The sequence below is a fragment of the Lemur catta genome, chromosome 22 (genome assembly GCF_020740605.2).
Source record: "Lemur catta isolate mLemCat1 chromosome 22, mLemCat1.pri, whole genome shotgun sequence".
NCBI lineage: Eukaryota > Metazoa > Chordata > Mammalia > Primates > Lemuridae > Lemur > Lemur catta.
The window spans coordinates 3,772,593-3,796,199 of NC_059149.1; the positions used below are offsets into that span (position 1 = coordinate 3,772,593).

The 23,607-nt window shown below is 53.1% G+C and overlaps 1 protein-coding gene across 11 annotated transcripts; it reads left to right on the top strand.

The window, feature by feature from the left end:
* On the top strand, positions 1-23,607 carry LOC123626359 (neuroblastoma breakpoint family member 4-like). 11 transcript variants are annotated; one of them, XM_045535275.1, is made up of 12 exons: positions 1-91; positions 2,306-2,475; positions 14,664-14,878; positions 15,786-15,837; positions 16,491-16,793; positions 17,723-17,774; positions 18,560-18,721; positions 19,622-19,673; positions 20,507-20,676; positions 21,083-21,322; positions 22,013-22,181; positions 22,289-23,343. In XM_045535275.1, the coding sequence occupies exons 5-12, from the start codon at positions 16,758-16,760 to the stop codon at positions 22,422-22,424; spliced, it is 1,017 nt and encodes a 338-aa protein (XP_045391231.1). In that variant the 5' UTR covers positions 1-91; positions 2,306-2,475; positions 14,664-14,878; positions 15,786-15,837; positions 16,491-16,757; the 3' UTR covers positions 22,425-23,343. The 11 variants fall into 11 exon arrangements, 5 of the variants coding, with proteins under 5 accessions (XP_045391231.1, XP_045391230.1, XP_045391233.1 ...); XM_045535274.1 differs by having other exon boundaries at positions 16,621-16,793; XM_045535277.1 differs by lacking the exon at positions 22,289-23,343 and adding an exon at positions 23,568-23,607 and having other exon boundaries at positions 15,786-16,793.

Here is a 23,607-nt window from a genome sequence, read left to right on the forward strand (position 1 = left end):
TGATGTTTTTGGAGACAAGTACGCTGATGAGAGAATGTGGAAGAGGCTTTTGTACAGTGTGCAAGAAAAATACTTAACAAAATTGAATAAGGTAAAAGCCTTTCCATTAATAAACTTTTCATCTGCGTGTTTTTACTCTCTAGCTCAGTAATATCACCTTTTAATATTTTCAGGAGCAATTTGGTCAAAGAATATTCTCTCTGCACCTGCCAACCTAAAACCGCCACTTACGGGTTTGCAGGTCACATCCCGTGGCTGCGGTGAAAGCTGCCCTCTGGCCAGGATGGTTTCCACAGCGATGAAAGGGACGGGAGACCAGCTCGACTGGGGGGGGCAGTCAAGGTTTCAGCCAGTGTTTGCTCTTAGAGCCACAGTCTCCCTGGGCTCCTTCGCTTAAAGGAGGAGGAACAGGCCTTTGTCCACTCTCTGTCAGCAACATGCCGGTTCTGTTGGGCCTGGGCCACATGTAACGGCATGATGAGCGCATCCTGGAATGTTGGCAGTTGCAGATGGGGCATCATGGAGCTGTGCAGTCAGGAGTCATTTTATTTCTGAAGCTAACTGAGCATGCCTCGATTGTAACATGCCTCGTTGTTATATTTGTTGCTTTGGTAAAAATAACTTGAAATAACTCTAATGTGGGCGACTGATGAAATGCTATGTAGTTGTCCCTTACTAGAGTTTTTATTTAAATATTACCGAACATATTTGGGTATTCACTTTTTAATCATTCAAATATCTGAGTGCCTATTCTTTGCCAAGTGCTAGGATACACAAATTAATCACAATTCTTGCCCTCAAGAAACCATCTTTCAAGGGAGACAATCAAAAGATAATGATAATCCTGTGAGGCTGATGCAGCGATTGAGAGATGCACAGGTCCCTGGCATAACAGAGAAGCGGGGCCTGCCCCACCCAGTGTCTCGGGGGGTCTCCAGGAGGAGGTGATGGCTGAGCTCAAACTTTCAAAGTATAAGTAAGAGTGAGCCAGCAAGGGAGTGAGGGGGAGGGAGTGGCAGGAGGGAAGGTTGAAGAAAGGCAGGAGCCAGCCAGTGGCCCTAATCGAGGATCTGGAACTTTTTCCTGTAGGTTACGGATTCTCAGTGCTGGCTGGGTGCTAGAGTCGCTGGGATGCATGGGAAACTGTAATCCCAGGCCCCACCTCTAGGGACGCCAACTTCACTGGGCTGAAGTGTGGTTTAAGCATCAGGCTTTTTACATGTTCTCTCCTGTGATTCTAATGCTCGGCCAAGACTGAGAATCACTTCAGTGGCGGGGTGGGGTCAGCTGGTGAGTGACGTGGTCAGGTTGTGACTTGACATCAGTCATGTAGCAGGTGGTTATGTTGAGGACAGATTGAAGGGAGGATAAGGCTAGGGGCCAGGATATCAGTTAAGGCATTTTTGAGTAATGCGAGTAAAAAATGACTGATTAAAGCTCAACAGGGGCCGGGCGTGGTGGCTCATGCCTGTAATCCCAGCACTCTGGGAGGCCAAGGCGGGAGGATCATTTGAGCTCAGGAGTTCGAGACCGGCCTGAGGAAGAGTGAGACCCCGTCTCTACTAAAAAAAAAAAAATAGAAATTAGCTGAACAACTAAAAATATAGAGAAAAAAAGATTAGCAGGGCATGATGGCGCATGCCTGTAGTCCCAGGAGTTTGAGGTCGCTGTGAGCTAGGCTGACGTCACGGCACTCTAGCCCGGGCAACAGAGCGAGACTCTGCCTCAAAAAAAAAAAAAAAAAAATCAGGAGGCGTCCCTGCCGTCTTCATTGCGGGCCCAGCCTGCTGGCAGGTTCTCCACAGGAAGAAACGTAACTAGACAAAAGAAAGTTCATGTCAAGAAGGCACAGCAACTAGGCACACGATGCCCCAGATATAAACCTACCTTTGCAGACATTTCAGAAAAACTGCTGCACATTCAGCAAACATGTTGCAGGATCCATTGAAGAGCTGCCTGGGGCCGTGGGGTGACCCAGGGTTATGGGTCCCTGTGTGCTGTGTGTCCTGCCTGCACCTGACAGGGTGTCTGGGGGGGGGGGTCTCTTCCTCCTCAGCTCCTCACTTGTCAGTGCACTTTGCACTGCCCTGTGACCTCTGTCTCTCTCTCTGTCTTTGTCTCTGTCTGTCACCCCCATGGCCAAGGCAGCCGAGCTGTGCCCAAAGCAGAGGAGGGGGTGTCCTGCCTCCTTTGCGAAGGGAGGCCACACGCCATTGGACCCCCCCTTGTGCTTCCCATCAGGCCCCACGGGGTGCTCAGGGGTCTCACCCCTCCTGCCTTCATCTTTGGTTCTTCCTCTCCCCAGTGGGCCCAGTGAGCTGCAGGAGGATGCAGGGACTGCAGGGCTGTCACAGGCACTGATGGAGCAGGGTTTCCCTCCTGGTGGTGCTGACCTGTCTGACTGCCGAGAGCCGATCAGAAGCGCCGCCTCCCTGTCTGCCGAGCCTGAGGTCCAGTCTGTTCTGGATGGAGCAGGTGAGTCCTCCCGTGATGAAGCTGGTCAGTCTCACTGGCATCCCAGGTGGCCTCACTGTGCTCAGTCCTCTGCCTGGGCTGAGCAATGTCCCTGCAGGCTGACTCAGGAGACCCTGTTGGTTCCCGTCAGGTGCTTGGGCAGAATTTCCTGCACAGAGGGGAGGTGGGTCTGAGAGCTTTGCCGTCTTCCCAGCACCTGGCCGTGTCTCTGCCAGCCTGGCCCCCACTGCCCTGTGCAGGCCGCAGATGCACAGGCAGGTCCCAGCCCCTGCAGCATGTGCACAGCAGGGTCTGCCCGAGTCTCCCCTGTGAGTGGCATCTCATGTCCCCTGCATGTCCTGGGCGGGGCCTCCACTCTGCAGGTGGAGCTGCAGCTCCATGAGACCCATTGGCAATCAACCAGGGGCTCCAAGGTCCTTGTCTCTCCCGCCCTGTCCCCAGGGTCTCTGCTCTCACCTTGGCTGTCCTGGGGCCCTTGGAAAGCTCCAGGCTCAGTCGCACAACCACCCCGCCAGGCCTGGGCTCCCGTGAGGAGGACGGGAGATGCTCAGACACAGGTCTCAGAAGGGAGCTGAGTGTGGGAGGGGACGGCCCTGCCAGGCATCACTAATCACGGGCCAGGAGAGGCCAGTTCTCCTCTGCAGTGGGGTCACAATCACAGAAGGCCACCTCCTGCGTGGCCTCCCTGCGATAGTGTGAACCGTGTGTGTGTGCAGTGCCCAGCCGGGCCTGGCAGCGGTGGCACAGGCGGTCTGCCCCGCCCACCCTCCCCCTGCAGGGAGAGCCCCGGCAGACACAGCACGAATGTCACCTAAATGACACGTGGATGTTTTAGCAAGGATTTTCTCCACGTAGCCGTGCAACACCAGGCACGGAAGTCGGGAGTGTGACGGACGCTGTCCCTCGTCCTGTGCTGGGACAGCGTCTCCGTCTCCGCAGCGTGGGTTGCGCAGGCTCCACCCGGAGGGAGGAGGCTCCGGGCAGCAGCAGGAACGTGCCACATGCCCAGCCGTGCTGTAACCGTCCCCTGTGGGACCAGGCTGGGGAGACCTGGCTCTGCAGCCATTCAGGGGAGGGCGGGAAGGGGGTCCACACAGCTCAGGGCCACCAGCAAGACCAGGCTGCGTGGACAGCCCCTCGGTCTGCGTCTGCAGTGGTGCAAATGGAACGTCCCCGCGGGAGGACAAGACTCCCCAGGGCAAGGGTGGGTTAGGGACACCTGTCTAACAGTCTATGGAGGAGGGTCCGGAATCCGTGAGGGCTACACGGCTGGACACAGGAGAAACCTGACAATGATCACCCTTGACATTCGACACCATAGTGTGGTGACGCCCAGCTCAAATATTTGAATGACCTAAGGGAGCCGAGGGGAGATGAGCTTTGTGACAATCATGAGGCTAAATAAGTAAAAACGTGAAGGAGCCTTCAGGGCGTCAGGAGTTGGCCACATTCCCAGGAAGGTTCCAGACCACCACGACCGTGCAGGGAGGGAAAGGCAGGTGGGGAGGGAGTGAGTTCACCTCCAGGGACAGTAGAGAAGGGACCAGGTGACGTGCTGGGTCCTGGGGGAGATTCCTGCCTCAGTGCCCTTCAGTCCTGCCGAGTGTGCGACGCTCGTCCCTGGGCTTCACAGTTCCTTCCACAGACAGGCGTGTCGGGGGGAGATGTTTCCCCAGGAGCCCAGCAGGAACTCTCACCAGCTCTTAGTGAGTGTCCCACTGGAGTGACGGTTCGCGGTGGCAAACTGTGCCTTCAGTCACTATGGGGGCCACCAGGCCGAGGGAGGAGCCTGTGCACAAAGACCTGGATGCTGGAAGGTCCCTGGTGCAGGGCTGGGGGGACAGCCTGACCCCAGGGGGCGATCTGCACAAGGACAATTTGGGGGGAAGTGAGGTTGGGTGAGAATGTTGGGCCACAGTGAGCAGGACCACAAGGTGGGGGGCGTGACGTGCATCGTGTCGTGGGCCGTGGAGAGGAAGGTCTTGGAGGCAGAGCAGGACGTGGTGAGAGGACTGTGGGGGCTGAGCCCAGTGAGGGACTGACAGTGTGGAGGTGGCAGCATCTGGGTCCCAGTCGGGAGGACACTGGGGAATCCAGGCGGTGATGATGAGAGTCTGACACAGTGTGAGCTCTCAGGAAGGTGACACAGAACACTTGGGGGTATCTAAGTTTCAGTGTCTTCCCCTTTTGCCAGCAGAACCAGGGAGCCCCTCAGCTTCTTGCCATTTTCTCATGCAGCCACCAGAGGGCAGTGTGGGACTGCTTATGACAATGCCATTGTTCCACTTCAATACTTTTTTTACAGGTTAGCATTCAGAATGACTTCTACTGTCTTAGAGAATTTTTTTAAAAATGTTTACTTGCTATTATGCTTTAAATCATTTGGAAATAATGAAAACTTCGTAGAAGAAACAAATATAAGTTTATCCCACTGACTGGAAGATCTCTTTACACATGTAGACATGTAAAATTATCAATCAATGAGTCAAGGTGGATCTTAACCAAACAAAATATTAAAAATTAACTGAATATGGATAAAATAATTAAATTTAAGAACTAAAACTAAAGGTCTTAGAAGAAAATGTAGGGGGAAATCTTTATGACCTTGGATTTGACAGTTTTGTAAACATGTCACCAAAAGCTTTAGCAGTAAAAGAAGAAAGAAAAAAACAGATAAATGGGGCGCCAACAAAATTAAAAACTTTCCTGTCTCAAAAGACACTCACAAGAGATTGTAAAGACAGCTCATGGGATAGCAGAAAATACTGGCAAATGATAAACCTATTAAGGATTTTATACCCAGAAAATATAATGAACTCTTATAATTCAAGTACAGAAACACAAACATCCAACTAAAATGGGCAAAGGAATTATATAGACATTTCTCCAAACAAGATACATGAATTGCAAAGAAGCACATGGTAGACGGTCAATAGCATTAGATATAAGGGAAACGTGGAAGAACCCAACAATGAGACCTCAGTCCACACCACTAGGACGGCTATAATTAAACAGCATCAATAGTTGCGTGAGTGCTTGATTGAGGTCAAAGCCTGGATGAATCCTCTGTGACGTGGGGCTTTGCCTCTGGGCTCTTGGCTCTGCACATATTTCATCTTCATTGGAATCATTACTTTTCTCTTTCTTCTCACACTCATTGCTTCTTCCTCTTCATCCTCACGACAGCACCTTCCCTTAATGGCTTGGGACATGCTTCCCACCCAAATTGGTCTCACACTGACCATGGCATGGTTCCCACTGTCTCCCGTGGGGGCTGCCCTCGTGGTCTCAGGCTCCTCGGGGTCCTCTGTGCTGAGCTGACTTCTGCCAGTCCCGACTGCTTTCACCTCACCTGGATGGTTTAAGGGAAAGTCCAGGACTGCAGAGAACCAGAACCCATCTCTGCCCGGGCTATCTCCAAGGGGGAGAAAATCAGAGGGATGTTTCTAAAACAATGACCCACATGAGAGCTGAGGTTCCCCAGCAATTAAATCAGAGGGAGAAACCTAAAGGAGAATGGAGGAGCTAAAAGCCAGGCTGGGGAAGTGGGGTTCCCACTTGTGTCCCCTACCAGGTGGGACACCTTATGTGGAAAAGGGGACAGTTCCCAAAGGAAGGCCACCATGGACATGGGACGTGGTCTGCTCTAGCTGAGTTGTTCCTGTGGCTATCAGAGTTCTGGGGACCTTTTCCCAGGATGTGCATTTAATGGTGGCCTTTTTTCTTACGTGAGAATCTCTAGGGATATTTCTCTGAAATAGATTCCTGGGCCTTATCTCCAGAGATGTTTTAACAAGTGTCCCAGTGACTCACATGCATGTTCTTTAGCTCTGTGTCTAGTAAAGTCCGGGATGCCTTTCAGATTCATGTTATTCTATTTAACCATCCCAAACCCTAGTGGTGACTGCTGCCCTATTTTCCACATGAGGATTATAGCCTCAAAGAGGGTAGAGAAATTCTCCTTTGAAGCATCCCTGGCCTGCGAGAAGCTGCATTTGAATCTCAGATCTGCTGAGCCGAGGCTGTGCTGTTGTTGCTTCCGCACTGACCCAGGATGGAATTTGGCTGGGACAGTGGTTGGGATGAGAGGTCTTTGGTAAAAGTGAATGACTCTTAGTGACGGGGAATGATTCACTTGATTAGTACTGACTGTTTACCGTAGCAGGTGCTTGTGGGGACACTGGAGACCTGTCATCACCAGGGCGGACAGAGTCCCTGGTCTGCTGAAGATCATCTTCCTACTGAAGAGATTATAGATAATCACCTAATATACTTCTTTTGTGATTCTGTTACATATAATTTATCCTTTGTGTTTCTTTGTCACCTGAGACCAGTCATTGATTGAAAACTGAGTATAAATAATAGAACTGGATCAGGCATAGTGGATCCAGCCTGTAATTTCAGCACTCTGGGAGGTCTAGGAGACAGATCACTTGAGGCCAAGAGTTCAAGACCAGCCTGGGCAACATAATACCACAGCATTTCTACAAATAATATTAACAATAATAATAATAAATGAGCTCTGGGTACTGGTGGGTACCCGTTGTCATAGCTACTCAGGAAGCTGATGCAGGAGGATCCCTTGAGCCCAGGAGTCTGGGGCTGCCGTGAGCTGTGTTCATGGCCCTGCACGCCAGCCTGGACGACACAGCAAGACCCTCTTCTTAAAGAACAAAATATAGGGCTAAGAACTATAGAACTGTGATAAAAGATATGTCCCAGGATGGAGACATCTGAGATGTTTTAACAGTGGAAATAGCCATGTTGGATCCCAAATCCCAGAAACAGAGATGTGAGTTCCTGGTGGTAGAGCTCGGTGCTTTGGACAGGGAAGCTGAGGCCCAGGCTTGTGAGGTGGCCCTGCTGCCAGCAAGGGGTGAGGGAGCTGGGGAGAATCTCTTAGTCCTTCTGGGCCTCAGTTTCCCCATCAGGAAGTGAAGGTTCCAACTGCACCTCTCCCAGGGACCTTCCTGCCGGGTTTGCTCTGAGTCTCTGTGGGCAGAGCTGTGGTAAAGGTGCCCTGCGACCCGCAGTGGAGACCTGACCTTGGTCCCTACTGTGACTATCTCCTGCAGGGCCCTGAGCTGAGGCCACACCCTGAGAACTCAGAACTGAGGGAGCAGATGGAGGAAGGGGAGCCGGCAGGTTGGGGGATGAGAATGACCGAAACAAGGACACGGGAACGGTGGTGCAGGTGGACACACACGGGGTGAGAATGAGGACAGATTGGGTTTAGAGATCAGGAGTCACTGAGAGACGCCTGTCATCACCCGAACCCTCCAGGGCCAGCCTGGGCAGAGCAGTGGGGATGGGAGAGGAGCTCAGGGCACTGGGGTCCTAGGCACCTGGCCAAGGACACCCACAGGCTGGACTCAGAGCTGGTTCACACTGAGGGAAGCACCAACCCCAAGAGGAGGAAGAAGTGACCGTGAGACCCTGCCCAGCTCCAGCAGCCTCGTCCTTGGGGCTGCCCTGGCAGTGGACGCCCTCCAGGTCAGGGTGGGCTGAGCAGGAGAAGGGTGGACATGCTGCTCTAGGCCAGTGACCCGGGGACAGGGGACCCTTGCACATGAAGTAGTGACACTTGGCTATTCTCTGTGCCTTTCAGTTGAGAAAGGTCTGGTGGCAGCCCAGGGAATGGGCGGAGAGGTCACAGACATGTCGTCCCCATGACGCAGTGAACAGGAAGGGAATTCCTGAGAGCAGTCCCGGTGTCACCAGACCCCCACAGGGGACTGTCCCTGAGTTCTGATACTGTAGGGCAGGGGTCTCTCTACAGAAGGAGACGTGCAGCTCCCTGGCAGGAAGCAGGGTGTCCCTCACAGAACACTCGGGGAAGGAGTGTAGACGGGGTGCTGGAGTCAGAAACCACTTTTATTCAGTCACTGACGACCACTGCGGGGAGCCCCCTGGTGCCGGGCCTGAGTGGGAACCGTGAACACGGAGTTGGTGAAACTGTGTCCCAGCATCCACGGAGCTCTCAGGCCGGTAGGCCGTGCATCGTGGCAAGTGTGGTCACGGTGAGGGAGGGTCCCATGGGGTGTGGGGGTGACCTCAGTGGCTGTCCTGGTCCCCCTTCTGTTTGTTTCCAGCAGCTGGTGGGCCCTGGGTGACACAACACTCCTGACCTCCCAGGACACCACCAGCATCTGCCTCCAGGTCGTGTCAAGGTCAACAGAGCCAAGGTCTCCAGGGGGAACTGCTGACTCCGTCATGGGCACCTGGAGACACCATGAGGCCAGTTTAGTGGGACCCTCAAGTCCATGTCTGCCAGAAAGGTGACGCTGGTCCCTGTTCTTGTGGATAATTACATGTTTCCACACCTTCCTAATCTCCCATCACATCAAAATTAATTAAACGATGACTCTATTTTTAGAATTTCAGTAGCTCATAATTTACTCTCAGATCTCGCAGTAAAGAACGAGTGTGGAGGGAATAAAGTGTTTCCGTGTTTGCAGGGGACACGCAGGGACTGGGGCTGGACTGGCTTTCTGCATTCACAGGCTCGGGGAACATCGTGACTCTTGTGCTCAGAGACACAGAAATGTCCCACACCCTTGTTTCACTGTCTGTCCACCCTGTCCCTGTCTGAAAAATCCGACATCTGTGCTCACTTAGGGACGCTGAGCTAAGTCAGTTGAGCTCAGCGAGGGCAGTTCCTGATCCCTGTGGGTAGTGTCCTGTGCTCGTCACACTGGGGGGCAGAGGACAGGAGCTCCGGTCCCCACTGAAAGGAGCTGAGAGTTGTCTGCTCTGAATTCAGCCAGGGGTGTGTGTAGGTGGGGAATCAACAGCTCACCCCCTCGCTCCCCTGCTGATGAGGAAGAGGATGATGAGGAGCAGTGACGGCCCTGGGCTTTATGCCCCTCCTCCTGATTCATGCCCACACCATGTGGAGAACATCCTGCAGAGAGTGTCCCAGCTTCTTGTGTCACAGTAGTGTCACACATCCTCAGCATGGCTCCTCTCCATGTGTGTACGTCACAGATCATGTCTAGATTGTAGCAGCAAGAAGAGAAGCAGCGCAGTGACGGACTGGAAATCCTTGCACGATGTCTGCTTGGGCAACGGGTCTCTACAAAGGTCAAGAACCTGCTCAGAAAGTGACGCTTTGGGGAACACACGGATGAGCCGGGTCCAGTGTCCTGTGGTGGGAGCTACCTGACTGCATCTCGCAGCACCTGGTGACTTCAGGAGCAAAAACACTCTCCACTTGCCCCAAATGGTGGCCCTGTACACCAGAACAGAAGGTCTTTAATGCAGCAAATAAGCTGGGAAAATGGCTCTGCTTCTACGGCCAAGGAATGACATGGGTCCCCTGGGGATGACACAGCAGGAAGCAGATGGAACTTAGCACAGTGGCCACAATACAGCACATGAACTGGCTGCCTGCTGTGGAGCTGTGAGTGAGCTGCTTAGAGAAACAGAAATATTATCTTTTCAAAAACTGTGTTTGGTTGAAATGGGGACCCAGTGGCCACTGGGGCTTAACATACATCTCATAACTGACATCATCCACAGTGTAGTGTGGGGGTGTTTTAGGGTGGAGGGAGACACTGTCAAACGTGGCCGAGCAGTCCTCCTTCCTTCACTCTGACATGAACGCTCGGGGCCCGCGATGACATGAGTTCCTCCCTCAACTCAGGCAGGTCCAGCAGGTGAACTGCAGAGACCTGGGCCACAGGGCGTCTCCCAGGTGTCAGGCTCACCAGACCTGGGTGGGACTGGAAGCCAAGAATGTGAGGAGGTGGCGCAGGGGTCCCTCTCCCCTGCCTGCCTGTCCCTCTCAGCTCAGCCTCACCTGCTGTGTCCCTAAACCACATTGCATGTGGGCACCATGGAGGCTCATCACCCCAGCCAGAGTCATGACCTTGACCTTCCCATGTTCAGTTAGTGGAACACAACCACAGCTCAACCGTTTCAGGTCAACACACAGAGCTACAGAACAAGGTTTCATAAAGGTGCTCTGGATCCTTGTCCTGTGCAGCATGTGAATGAAATGACCAAAAATGTAAAACCTGCCATGAGGTTGACAAGTCTTTTCAATAGAGATGGTCACGTCGTGTATTCAAGCACCTGCACATGAACTAGTTTAATCACTGTGACGGCTGGGAAAGGGAACACAAGGAAGTAGAAAGAAATCCATTAGCAGCAAATATGAAGTTTAATGTTCAGTGAGAGGAAGTAACAACCCAAAGCACCCCACACACGGGAGGACATAGGTGGTGGGAGGTCACACGTGACGCAGGTACAAGGAGAGACACAGCCCCCTGTGAGACGACTGAAGCCAACGTAACCCTGGAATGCAGCAGGGACACTCAGACAGGACAGAATTTTGTTCTATACTTTCTAATGGATTTGGAGGGATGGGAGAAGATGCAGAGAAGAAAGTCACGAGAGATTTACATTTTTACATCGCAAAAGTTTGACGTTATTTAATTTAGGAAAAGTCGTAAGATCTGTTTTCATGGTAAAGAAATGGTTGGGTGACTACACAACCATGAAGGAAATAAAACTGGGGGGGAAACTGTTCCTACCTAGATATTTCCATACAGACACGGGAATGGACAAGAGGAAACGTGCTGAGATTTACTGAGAAATGAAGGGGTCTGTGGCATGAGCACGTGTCGGGGGTGCCCCCATCAGTGGTGTCCCCTTTAGGCCAGACCACCTGGCTTGTGCATCGGCATGGCCCAGGCACCTGGGGGGCAGGGCTCCTAACATTCCGTGCACCCGCACAGAATTCTGTTATGGCGACTGAAGACCGTTACGTGGCTCGCTGAGCTCCACTGGCTCACTTTTCTTGGGCTCTGAGCTATAGTCAGTGACTTCAGCTCTGAGCTCCGGTGTCCTGAGCCTGATTGACTACAAAGTGAAGGACTGTTGAGTGCTGTGGGGTGTGGATCACGTTTTTCCAATAGTAAGTGAAGAAGTCCAGTGTTGGTCCTCCCTCAGTCCTGATGAAACCTATTGGATTTGATTTGTTGTTCACCCACCGTGTGTTTGGGTTTCTTCTCCCCAGTCCCAGGCTGTGCCTCTCCTGCCACAGCGGCCAGCATGGCAGGGTCCCTCTGCTCTCTGTCCAGGCAGAGGGCACAGATGGACATCTGGGAACAAAACAGGGAACTGCGCTCCCAGCTGGTGGAGGCTAAACAGCAGGTTCTGGACCTCAGGGAGAAACTGAACATTTCCGAATCAACTGCTTTCTCCCTGGCCAACCAGCTGCGGAAATACAGTAAGTTCTGTGGGTTCACCATGTTCAGTGACAGATGGTTGTGTGTATTCTCTCTGAGGAAATAAAGTTTCTAGACTTGGTGCTTCTCTTCCCTTTATCAAAATAAATTTCATCCTGCTATATTCCCAAGAAGGGAAAAGGGGGTATTTTAACCCTGTTTTTCTGAGGATGGAGAAACTGAGGCACACAGAGTTTGGCCATGATTCCAGGTGAGGAGTAGGGTGGGGCATGAGGTAAAATGTCAGTTATTTATTTCTGCAGCTTCCAAGGAAGTGCCTGTGATTTGGGCACAAGCTACACCTGTTTTTCTTAGGAGCCTGTGTACTGCACAAAATCCTGCAGTCACATAACGTCACTGTGGTTGTAATTTCTGAGACTGATGAGCTTCCGTTCAATTGTGGTGAGGCCCAACAGGAAAGCACTGAGCTGCCCCCTGGGGAAGGTTGGGATGGACACAGCCCCTGCTTCAGAGGAGCTTCCAGAGGCAGCTAATGGCAGTTGTGACAATCCTTAGTGACCCTGTCCAGGGGGCTGACCCTGGTGGGAGAGAAGCTCTGCATCCTGGGACACCAGTTCTACTTTGAGTCCAAGAAAGTGATTTGAAACTTAGCTGGAAGGTAGATGGTGCTTCTAGTTATGTCAGGGACACTTTCCCACCCCTGTGTGTCCCCTGAGCTGGGGAACCTTCAGGGACACAGGACAGCCAGCAGGTGCAGGTGGACCATGATGGCCTGATCTAGCAGATGTTGGCCCACGTGTGAACAAGGGACGAGGAGGACAGCAGCAGCCCCTGTGACAAGCAAAGCAGTGTGTGGGATGGGCCCCCACCCCTACCCCAGTGCGCCTGCCCACTGCCAGCCCTTGTCCTGCCCAGAAAGAGAAGCCTGAGCGACTGAGGGGTCCTGGGAGCAGGGCACGCGCACAGCAGCAGGATTGGAAGGAACCTCGCAACTCTGAGGCTGAGCTTGCATCCTTTTCCTCCAAATTATTTTCCAATAAATCAGAGGATTATTTTTAATCAAAAGGAATTAAAGAGAAGATTAAAAATTGAAGCCTGTTATGGAGGTGAAGAGATGAGTTCTGGGAAAGGACAAACTGTTTTATTAACACCTTTCCATCTAATCATAACATAAGCATGTGAAATACTGTGAAGAGGAAGAACATGGAAGAAGGCTGAAGACCACGTGTACAGCAGGGACCCTGGGAATGTCTCCGGGCACCAATGCAAGTTGTTTGTCTATGGTGTGCCTCAGTTTCCTCCTCTGTTTACATGGTGCTATTGTATCACCTATTAATTGGAGTTGCAATGATACATTCATTAATTCCTGTGTCGCTTTTACAGCAGAGCCTGACAAGAGGAGCCACTGTGAGCTCGCAGGTCTCTCACTTCCAGTGTGACCCGAGCCTCACTAGCGGGTGGGAATTTTCTCTCGGGTCCTCGTGGTCTAACGCCTGACGTTTCCCACAGGTGCATCTGGATGCGATTTCTACCTGTGAGAGGCTGGTGCGCTCTTTGCATTCCCAGCACGAGGGACCCACAAATCGTGGGGTCCTCAGGGCCTTCCTAGCTGTGCAGGTGTCACTGCATCGTGCCCAGTTCAGTGATTTCCGTCACAGGCTGCAGCTTGGTCACAAGGCCCGTGATCAGAGTCAGACCTTGGGGGAGAGAACTCTGACTGTCCTAAATCCCAATTCGATTTTTGCCAAGTACCTTTATGTGCCTTTCAGCTTCTCCTTCCTCATCTTGCAATAGGAATTCTCAATGCCATGGAGACGGGAGGGTGAGAATTAAAGGTGTAGAAATCCCCACATAAGACCTGGGACTGCGGACACTTTGGTCCCTTGGAGGGACCCTGCCACCTCCCCTGTGGGCAGTGGCCACAGCTTCCCACTGAGGCCAGCGTGTGTATCTTTCTCGGAGTGTGGCAAGTTTAGGGATGTCCTGGAGTCCGTGCTGGGGGTGAGGCCGGACTTCTGGGAGGAGGAGGAGTGGGCAGAGATGCCGACCCTGGAGGACGAGCTCAGGTAAGGCTGCTGTGTGTGGGGCAGACAGGGGGACGTGTGAGTCTCTGATGTGGGCAGCTCAGCTGGGACATCTAAGAGCCCACCTTGCCAGGGCAATGGCAGGAATGCACGAGGCCGGCATGTTTTTCACAGATATTAATAAAACAAGATGAAAACAAAACTAAGGATGTATTCTGGCCCACAACTGTGACTCAGAGCCAGGTTTTCTCCTTCCAAACAAGAAGTTGTTAGGGTGAAAGTCACGTAACATAAAGGTAACCAAAGGACAGTGACAACTCAGCAGCATTGAGTGTAGTCACACTGCGCATTCAGGTGATGGAAACACTAAAAGCCCCGACTCCACACTGTGCAATATATCCCTGTGACAACACTGCACTTGGACCCGTCACAGACATACAATTAAAACTTTACAGTGTTGTGCAGTCATCGTCCCATTCACTCTGAATCACACTCACCCTGACTGAATGTGGCTTCTGAGACTGTTACCCAAAGAACATTGTCCCCTTGGCCTGGTTATCCTCTGTCTTTCATGCTTTCAACTGGCCCCAGCTGGAGCTGGCACATTGCTTCCTGTGGCTGCGTGTCCAGTTGCAGCAGAACGTGCTGGGTGTGTCTTCACGTGGAAAAGGCCTTGGCCACAGTGAGGGACTGAGGGACACCGTTGTGAAGCCGATTCAGGAAGACACCTGGCTCCTCTACAGAAGGAAACAGGAAGGGAGCATCAAGGATCTCACAGGGACACTCTGTGACTCACGGGAGGCTTTCCCTGCACATTCTTCTCTCTCTTTGCCACAAGCAGGTCACCAAATACGTGCTAGAATTGCACTTGGAAGGCTTCCTGGGGACACCTTCACAGAACTGTCTGCTACTGTGCATATACTCTATTGTCAACTGTGCCTTTTCATATTTGCTTTTGTTCCCACCATAGGGAAGCCAACAGGCTCATTGACCAGCAGGCCCGAGAGCTGACCCGATTGAGGCAGGTGTTGTGAGAGGGGAGAGATGGCTCGTTTCTCCTCAAGCAGCACCTGCAGGGCATCCTCCTCCAGGACAATCCTGACAGCTGCCAGGGCCAGGACCTCCGTGAGCACCTGGCAGAGGGGCGCAGGCTGGCAGAGCACCTCGCCCGCACGCTCAGCCCAGGTGAGTGGCCACAGGCCCTCAGGACTCTGAGCTGCTCCCAGGTGCCAGCTCGCAAGACACTCCACTCACAATGTGGCTCTTCACCCAGCTGTCCTGGTTTGCACGTCACATTTATGGCCACGACAGGATCATGGCTGGCCAGCAGGAGCAGAGGACAGAATACTCAGGGTGGAGGTCCCAATGTCCCCACTCTGTCCTTCCTCCTGATGCACCGTGGCCTTGAACTTATCAATTCTTTTTTCATGGGTTTTGCTTTTGTGTGTTGTGTCCAAGGACCCAAATCTAGGTGACCAATCCCAAGGATTTGTTCTCTAAAATTGCATTCAGTCAAAAGGCCACACTCAAGGATCTGGAAAGACACATGTGGCCCCAAGGTTCCCCACTCCTCAGTGGACCTTATACATATGTAATTAGCTTCATACTTAAGAATGTCTTTTTTGAGCTACCTTAAATCGCATTGTGTATTAATTTGAAATTCCAGCTCTTCATTGCTGATATTTAACTCATCAATTGATTGCATATATTAGCTCTGTATCCTGCAACCTTGCTACCAATGGCTTATTCATTCCAGAAGCATTTTGTTGGTGCCCTCATTGCTAATTCTTTGGGATTTTTTAATATAGACATTAGCTTTTATTTCCTTTCTTTGTCTTATTGAAACAATTAGACCTTCCAGTGTGATGCTCAGTAGGAGTACACTTCTGAGGGTTTGGGCACTTCTGTGACTGCAACTGCCTATTGTTTTATTTCTCAAATTTCTGCAGACTCATACTCCAGCAATTGGTCAATTATGCCTTAGGTTTTCTTACCATAGAAACGATCCACATGTAGAGATATCTGCTGGTGTTTGTAGGGGTAGTGTGGAGCTACTCAATGTCTGACTGGACATTTCTGAATTTCTATGCAGAAAACCACAAAGATCAGGAGGAGGAGAAGGAAGAAGAACCACCAGCCCCCAGGTAGCAATGAGCAAGCACGGCCTGGAGGAGGGTGGGTAAAATATGGGAGGGCCCAGTTGCACTGGTCAAGGTGTCAAAGTAGCCACAAATTTCACAGCAAAGGTGTGTGAAAACTGTTTGTTCTTTGATGACATTCTCACAACCAGTGAAAAATTCCTTCCATTAACAAGGTTGTTCACTGTCTTCAAGGCATTTCCCAGTAACTAGGAGAAAAAGTCAGTCTTAAGGATTTCTACAATCACAGATTCTACCTGTTCTCCCTCCCCATGGCTGAACTCAGTATGAGATGCCCATCTGCTTTCTGTGTGGTTGGCCTTCAAATGTTGGAAGTGACTCCGTAGCAGGGGATATGAGCAGACTGAAATATTTGCACCATGTCACCATATTGCTAGACAGGGTCCTAGAAGGCACAAGAGCTCCTGACCTACACTGTCAGGAGCCTGTGCCCACTGTGCTGCTGCGGGAACAGTCAACACGGTCCACGCAGGAGGCTGAGCCACTGCGTGGTTCTCTGTGTGTGCTGCCTGCCAACACGGTACCAAGGGGACAGTGTCCCCTTCCTCACCATCTCCTTACGTGGCCAGTGCACAGAGCACTTGCTCCTCTCTCACTCCTGCCCTCGAGGCTCCCACATTCTTCCTTTATCATAACAGGATAGCTTTCTTTCTCTTCAAAATGAAAGCCCCTTGCACTCTGTGGCCAGTCCTTCATGCCTGTCATCAGCACCGCCTTGGATCTGGTGTCCAGTCCCTCTTGGTTTGGTCCTATTCTTTATCCCACGAGGTTGAGCAGTGTGGAGCAGGAGGAGAAGGTGAATGGAGTCCTGCAGAGCCAGTTGGGTGAAGGCCACCTGACTTCTGCCAGTCACCGTGACCTGTGTGACACCGACCAGCCTCCCTGCACCGGTGCCATCCTGTTTGATGAGCAGGGAGTCTCCAGGGTGCTGGATGCAGCTAGTGAGTGCTCTGTTATAAGGGAATGACTCCACATTGTCCTGTGGGTAGGCTCCGTGCCTGCTGGGCTCCATGGCAGGTTCAGGGTGGTGAACACAGGGCTCACAGAGTGGGGAGACTGAAGAAATTGTGACAAACCACAGCCACCACTGACGCATGTGCACACAGGTGTCTGCAGGAGTCCATTCTTTGCAGATGGGATGTCTGTTGTCTCCTGCAATGTCCTTTCTAAATGCTGATCCGAACAGCGTACTCTGAGCATTAGTGACTGTCTGACTGGGTGGATATTCTTGCCTATGTCTTTGGAGATAGTGTTGGCTCCTCAACTCTAGACCATGGTCTCTCTCTTCTCTATGTTGACCTGTCCTTGATAAATGGCCGTCTATCCACCAGAATACAAACACCTCTTGAATGAGTCTGGAATTATCCCTGAAAACAGGGCAGGGCCCTTGACACCCTCCGTATCCTTGAATGAAAAGTATCCTGTTCTCTAAGTAGCAGCAAAGATCTTTCCTATTTGAGGGTATGGAGATTGCACCTACCATCTGATCTCAGTGGATCATCCCATCTGTACCCATAGCAACCACAGCAGCTGATGGACTAAAGATGGCATCTTGTAGCCACATGTCTAGGGCCACTAGGCAGGCTCTTCCTGTTCACTGGGAAAATATGTTTCATTGTTTGCCCAGACACAGGACAGAGGACAGTGTGACACTAATGGACCAATTCAGGGACAGTCTGCCCAGGGACTCAGAACAGGAAGCCTAGCCGCTTCTCAGAAGACATAACCTGAGGCCTTCTGGAATATTCCCCAGGGAAAACTGATCTCACACCAGCAGTACTTTCCTCCATGCATTACACAGGCCCCTGGGTTTGTGTTGACCATGAGGCAAGTACCTGTGGTGACTGGTCCTGTCTGACTGTATTTGCAGCAACTCGAGGTGACAGCAACACACAGGAAGGACAAGAGCCCATGGAGACCGGGTGAGTGTGACAGTCACGGGCTGTGAGCGCCACAGCACCCCCTGGAGATCTCGCTCCAGGGAGCAGCAGAGGGTGCAGCCTAGATCCCCTCACCCGGCCTGCCTGGCAAGATGCGTCTGTCGACCTGGTGGTTCTTACACTGGTTTCCACTTCCCACCAATTTCTCCAGTTTAATAAGCTGGAGTCCTGTGACCCCAGATGAGCTAACCAGTCTCAGGTGTCCCTGCACTCAGGGTGACCACCTCCCTCTCCCATGGGAGGGGACCGGGAGGACAGGCACAGCTTCTCTCTGCAAGGGTGGCCTTAGGTTGTTGGCAGGGATTCCACAGCAGGTAGTATACGGAGACAAGAAAGAAAAAGAAAAATGTCCCATCATTTCACAGTACTGAGAGAACAAGGCCTAGAAGGCCCGAGATCTCCTAAAGGCCACGCTGCCTCAGGTGTGTCTATTCCCTGCAGCTGGGCAGGGAGAGCGGGACTCAAACGCACAGCAGCTGCGGCATGTGCTGCGGGTCGCTGCGCTGCGTGTCCTGATTTCCCCGTGCAGGGGAGGGCGGTGTCTGTCCTCATCACTGTGCCCTGTGGCCTTTGCACTGAGCGCCTGCCACTACCTCAGACCCCACGGCAGCCGCCCTGAGCCGCAGTCCGAGGAGGGCTGTCTTCCTGTTTCAGGGGTGGCCTCGCCGCCTCTGGGACCTCTGCCTGTGTCCCCTGATCAGGACCAGCCGGGGATGCCGCGGTGCCCGATCTCTCTCAGCTTAACCTACTCTCCTGTGCACCCCCAGGCTCAGCGGGGAGGAGGAGGAGGCGAATCCCACCCAGCAGACCTCACTGCATGAGCAGCGTGTCACCCTCTCCAGTGGCCAGGACCTCTCTGAGTCCCGCTGCCCTTCCCGCTGTCCTGCTGCCCGATGCAGGAGACGACTGCGCCTGCCCGGGTCCAGCTGGTGAGTGTGTCTGGTATAAAGTAGATGAGTCCCAGTGTCCTCCCAGGGAGCCTCCACGTTCTCTGTGCCCCGCACCTGTCACCAGGTAGAGAGGTGCCAGCAGACTCTGGAAACACACTGATGTGGATGAGGGTGGCCGCCTGAGCGTTAGGCACAGACGTCAGGGGTGTCAGGCAGCCAGGTGACTCCCAAATCCCAGGCCAAACACTTACCCAGGGGACACAACGACAAGGTCACAGTGGGCACCACAGAGCTAGGCAGAGTGGGGAGACTGCAGAAACTGTCACCGACTCTCAGCCACCGCTGATGGCCATGCACGGCAGGGGTCTGCACGAGCCCGTTCTTTCATGTTGGGACTTGGGACCTGTCCTGCAGGGACTGATAATTGTTACAAAAGCACCAGTGACTGTCCCAGTAGGTTGGTGTCTTGCCTGTGTCTGTGCAAATGGTACCGTAGTTCCTGGATTCCAGGCACAATCTCTCTGTCCACTCTAATTCAACTGCTCCTTGCCCAGGGTGTGTCGGAATACCAGAGGAAATACACCTGTCATGGCCACATGTGGAGTTGTCCTTGATATCAAGAGAGACGGGACACATAGCTGGAGAAATCCAGAAAAAACCCGTGCAAGTGTCCTGTGACCTTGAGACCGAAATATAACTTTTCCCAGTAAGTTCAGAGCTCACCATGACAACGATCCGCCATGTTGGGGGCATTTTACAAGATGGATCAATACGTGGTCCCTCCCTACTTCGTCAACGTCTGCAGACGACATGGGCACAGCTCTCTAAGGGTGTCCGAGGTCACACGGGTCATCTGTCTCCAGGCACAGATGGGCCCAGCGTGTGTCACGGTGGGAATGGCACTATTTAATGTCTGGACATTTCTCAATTTGTTTGCAGAGAACTATGAAGAGGAGGAAGACGAAGAAGATCTAGAATCACTGGCCTCCAGGTGACAATGAATTATCAGGGGCTAGAAGCAAGAGTACGACATGCCAGGGCAGGGTGGTGTCTAAGGACAGAATGTGAGGCCAAAGTCACCAAGATTTCACGCTCGAGGCAAACCCAGCCCACTGGTTGTACTGATGCCTTCACTGCCCCGGAGCTGGCAGAGCCTTGCAGCAAGGGTGTCACCTCCCCCATGGTCCGTCTCCTTCGTGGCCCTAGTAGTGTGAGTCTGACCAAGGGAACTGACCAGTCTCAGGGCGTCTTGCCCTTGGATAGATCACGTGGTCTACTGCGTGAGGCTGAGACCAGCAGGGTGTGCCTGTCTGCTGTCCACACTGTGGCCTTGGGTCATTGACAGGAATGTCCTCGCAAACAGTCTCCCCATGGCACAAGTTTGGAACAGCAGACCTAGAACACACAAGATCTCAGAGAGTCTATAGGGCCTCAGGCCCCGTGTTCCCTGTACTGCTGCATGTGAAATTCACCGTCATCTGTCCCCAGGGTTGACCCAAGGTTATGGGTCCCTGTGTGCTGTGGGTCCTGCCTGCACCTGACAGGGCATCTGGGGTCTCTTCCTCCTTAGCTCCTCATCTTGTCAGTGCACTTTGCACTGCCATGTGGTCTCTGTCTCTTTCTCTCTGTCTCTCTGTCTCTGTTTCTCACCCCCATGGCCAAGGCAGCCGAGCCGTGCCCAAGACCGAGGAGGGGGTGTCCTGCCTCCTTTGCGAAGGGAGGCCACACGCCATTGAACCCCCCCTTGTGCTTCCCATCAGGCCCCGCGGGGTGCTCAGGGGTCTCACCCCTCCTGCCTTCATCTTTGGTTCTTCCTCTCCCCAGTGTGCCCAGTGAGCTGCAGGAGGACGCAGGGACCGCAGGGCTGTCACAGGCACTGAAGGAGCAGGGTTTCCCTCCTGGTGGTGCTGACCTGTCTGATTGCCGAGAGCTGATCAGAAGCGCCACCTCCCTGTCTGCCGAGCCTGAGGCCGAGTCTGTTCTGGATGGAGCGGGTGAGTCCTCCCGTGAGAAAGCTGGTCAGTCTCACTGGCGTCCCAGGTGGCCTCGCTCTGCTCAGTCCTCTGCCTGGGCTGAGTGATGTCCCTGCAGGCTGACCCTGGAGACATCGTTGGTTCCTGTTGGGTGCTTGGGCAGAATTTTCTGAACAGAGGGGAGGTGGGTCTGGGAGCTTTGCCATCTGCCCAGTGCCTGGCCGTGTCTCCACCAGCCTGGGCACCTGGGATCTTTGCTTCCCCAGGCTCACACCTGACTGGTGACATCTCCTTCATATACTCAATGTGTTGCCAGAGTCACTGGGTGGTCTCACTGACCCACAGGGACATCAGAAATGGGTGTTCTGGGAGGACGTAGCAGAGAGAGCACTAGGATTGTTCCCACTGAAGCCTCTTCTCCTTTCAGCCCCCACGCAGGAGGCCTGTCCCCAAGGGCCTTGGAGTGGAGACTTGAGCCCCTGCGTGTCACAGGTGCAAGCTGCAAACACACAGCTGCAGCCAAGCGCCCTGGTGACTGACTGTCTGCAGCTCCAGCTGGACCAGCAGTGGGGTCGTGGCTGTGGCTTTGCCACATGGAGCCTCCCCTGCGACCCCTGGATCCTCGCAGCCAGCGCTGACTCTGGGCACCAGTGGCTGCTCCTCCCAGGTGGGCAGGACAGGGGAGCAGGAGGCTCTGATGTTGGGGTTGCTGTCACCGTGCAGGGGTGGAGAGGACTTTGGGGCCCAATTGTTCAATGAAAGCTGTGACCATGTCATGTCTAGTCCTTATATCTTTCGGTGATTTATCACTTACATAGTGATTTCACATGGATTTTTTTTATCAGTGTTGATCCTGGGCCCACAGGTCAATTTCCTCACATATCCAGGTTTTATTCCGTTTCTTTAATCTTCTTTTTGAAGCAAAGCACAATCTTTTTTTAGAAACTGTCCAAATCAGTCTCCCCTGTGACTGCCCCTCTAGTTCATCACCTGCAGGCATGGCAGGGCCATGTCCTCAGTTTCCTTCTCAGAAGGACCCACTTTGCTCAGACTGTCTTAACACAGCCCTCCCAGGCCCCACATCCTGTCCTGCCCCTCCTTGCTCTCTGTCCCCTCTGTCTCCTCCTGGATCCTGTGGCCTGGGCCTCCTCTGTCAGGCCATGCCGTCATCTGAGAGGTGACAAGCCCCAGGTACCCAGGATGAGACGAGAGTCACGAGAGGTCAGGAGCCCCAGGCTGGCCCCATGGGGAGGGCTCCTGAGAAGTGCCCAGTGCTCACAGGATGCGAATCCCAGACCCCTGTCCTGGTAACTTGTATCATCTGAGCCTCTGCCCTTCCCTCTGGTCTGTCTTCTAGTTCTTGGATTCCCAGGAGCCCAGCCAAGACTCCCCGCACTGGCCCAGACGGTCTCTCCCCTGCTCGCTGGCCCGAGTGCCCTGAAACCGAGGATGAGCAAGAGAAAGTTGCTGTTCAGCAAGTGGAGAGTCACGTGCAGTTTCTCAGGCCTGCAGCTGCGGGTGCAGAGGTAACCCCACCTGCGGTCTCACACACACACACTCCTGCTGCTCTCTGTGCAAGCGGACAGCTCCTCTCCCGCTGCTCTTTCTCTGCCACGTGTGTTCCCTCCAACAGCCGCTGTAACCTCCGTCTGGTCTCGATGGTCAAGTTGATCATTGACTTTGCAAGGCCAGCCAGGTCCCTGGAATGCGCCTGCCAGGACTCAAGAGTTTTCCTTCTTTTCCATCCTTGGCGACCTGTAGCTCCCTAGCAGCAGCCCCTGCTGTGACTCCCTCCAAACTCTGAATGAGAACAGTTAAAAGTGAGCACATTTATTGCTCATGGCAAAAAGTAACTTAGAACCTGGTCCCAGGCAGGAGACCTGCAGTGGCCTTGTCAGCTTTGTGTTCAGCCCCAGAGGTGCAGGGCTGTGTGACGAGGGTGGCGTTTGCAGGGACTCAGTGTCCAGGCACTGTGGACTCATTTGAGCCGACATTAGCTGAAGGACACTGAAGGGACCCTAAAGTGACGTCAGTGCAGAAGTAGTTGCACAGGGCGGGACATCAATCCTCATAGACCATGGGGTCCTTAAGCATCTGCTCTCTGTCCATTTCCTTCCCGTTTCTACCTCCACAAGTCCAGGCAAGAGTCCCTGCTCTCTCTGTGCAATTCCATTTGGAATCTCTCCTTCTTCCTTTCTTTGCCGACCCTCTCTAGGAAAATACTTTTGCTGTTTCTAAATCCTGATCCCTGTCCCAGCCAGCGTGACCCACAGCCTGCAGTGGCTTGTTCATTTCTCCATTGGACCCTTTCTCTCCTCCTTCCAAACAGTGTGGAAAGGGCCTCAGGCCGGGGTTCTAGTTCCGGGGTTGTCAGCAACAGGTCACGTGGCTTTAGTGGAGTCTCAGCCCTTCGGCACCACGCTCTCCTCGTCAGTCCAAGGGGGACGGGACGTGGAGGAGTCCGAGGTCCCTGCTGGCTCTCACAGCCGGGCTCTTCCCACAGCCGCCCCCCCCTCCCTGAAAGTCTGGGTCGTGGGGGTATAAGAGGGCCTGTTACTCTGCCAGGGGCCCCTCCCCCTGCAGTGTCTGTCTCTGAGTCTGGTGGGTGACACTGAGCATGTCCCCCACCAGGAGGCGTGAAAAGCCATCACTTTTCTGCAAACAAGGGAAGAAAGTGGCTGATAGAACCAGGTCCTGGTTGGGCAGAGACAGGGTCCCTATATCCTGCCCCTCAGGGTGACCTTAAGTTCAGGGAGGTTTCCTTCTCCCCTGTGGCTGTCACTGTCCACTTCAGCCCAGCCTCCTGCAGGAGCCCAGTGTGGCCCTGGGTCCGTCCCCCTCAGCCACCCCTCCCGACTCAGCCACCAGCAGGACCTCACAGACTCTCACTGGATTTTTTTTTCTTTTTGCAGATACCAAGTACTGCTGGAACTATGAAAAAACTAAAAGTGT

Coding starts and splice junctions, on each gene's coding strand:
- LOC123626359 (XM_045535272.1), top strand. CDS start 16,758: ATGAGCAGGGAGTCTCCAGGGTGCTGGATGCAGCTA. Junction 17,775..18,559: donor CAAGAGCCCATGGAGACCGG/GTGAGTGTGACA, acceptor GTGCACCCCCAG/GCTCAGCGGGGAGGAGGAGG. Junction 22,182..22,288: donor CTGCAGCTGCGGGTGCAGAG/GTAACCCCACCT, acceptor TCCCTCCAACAG/CCGCTGTAACCTCCGTCTGG.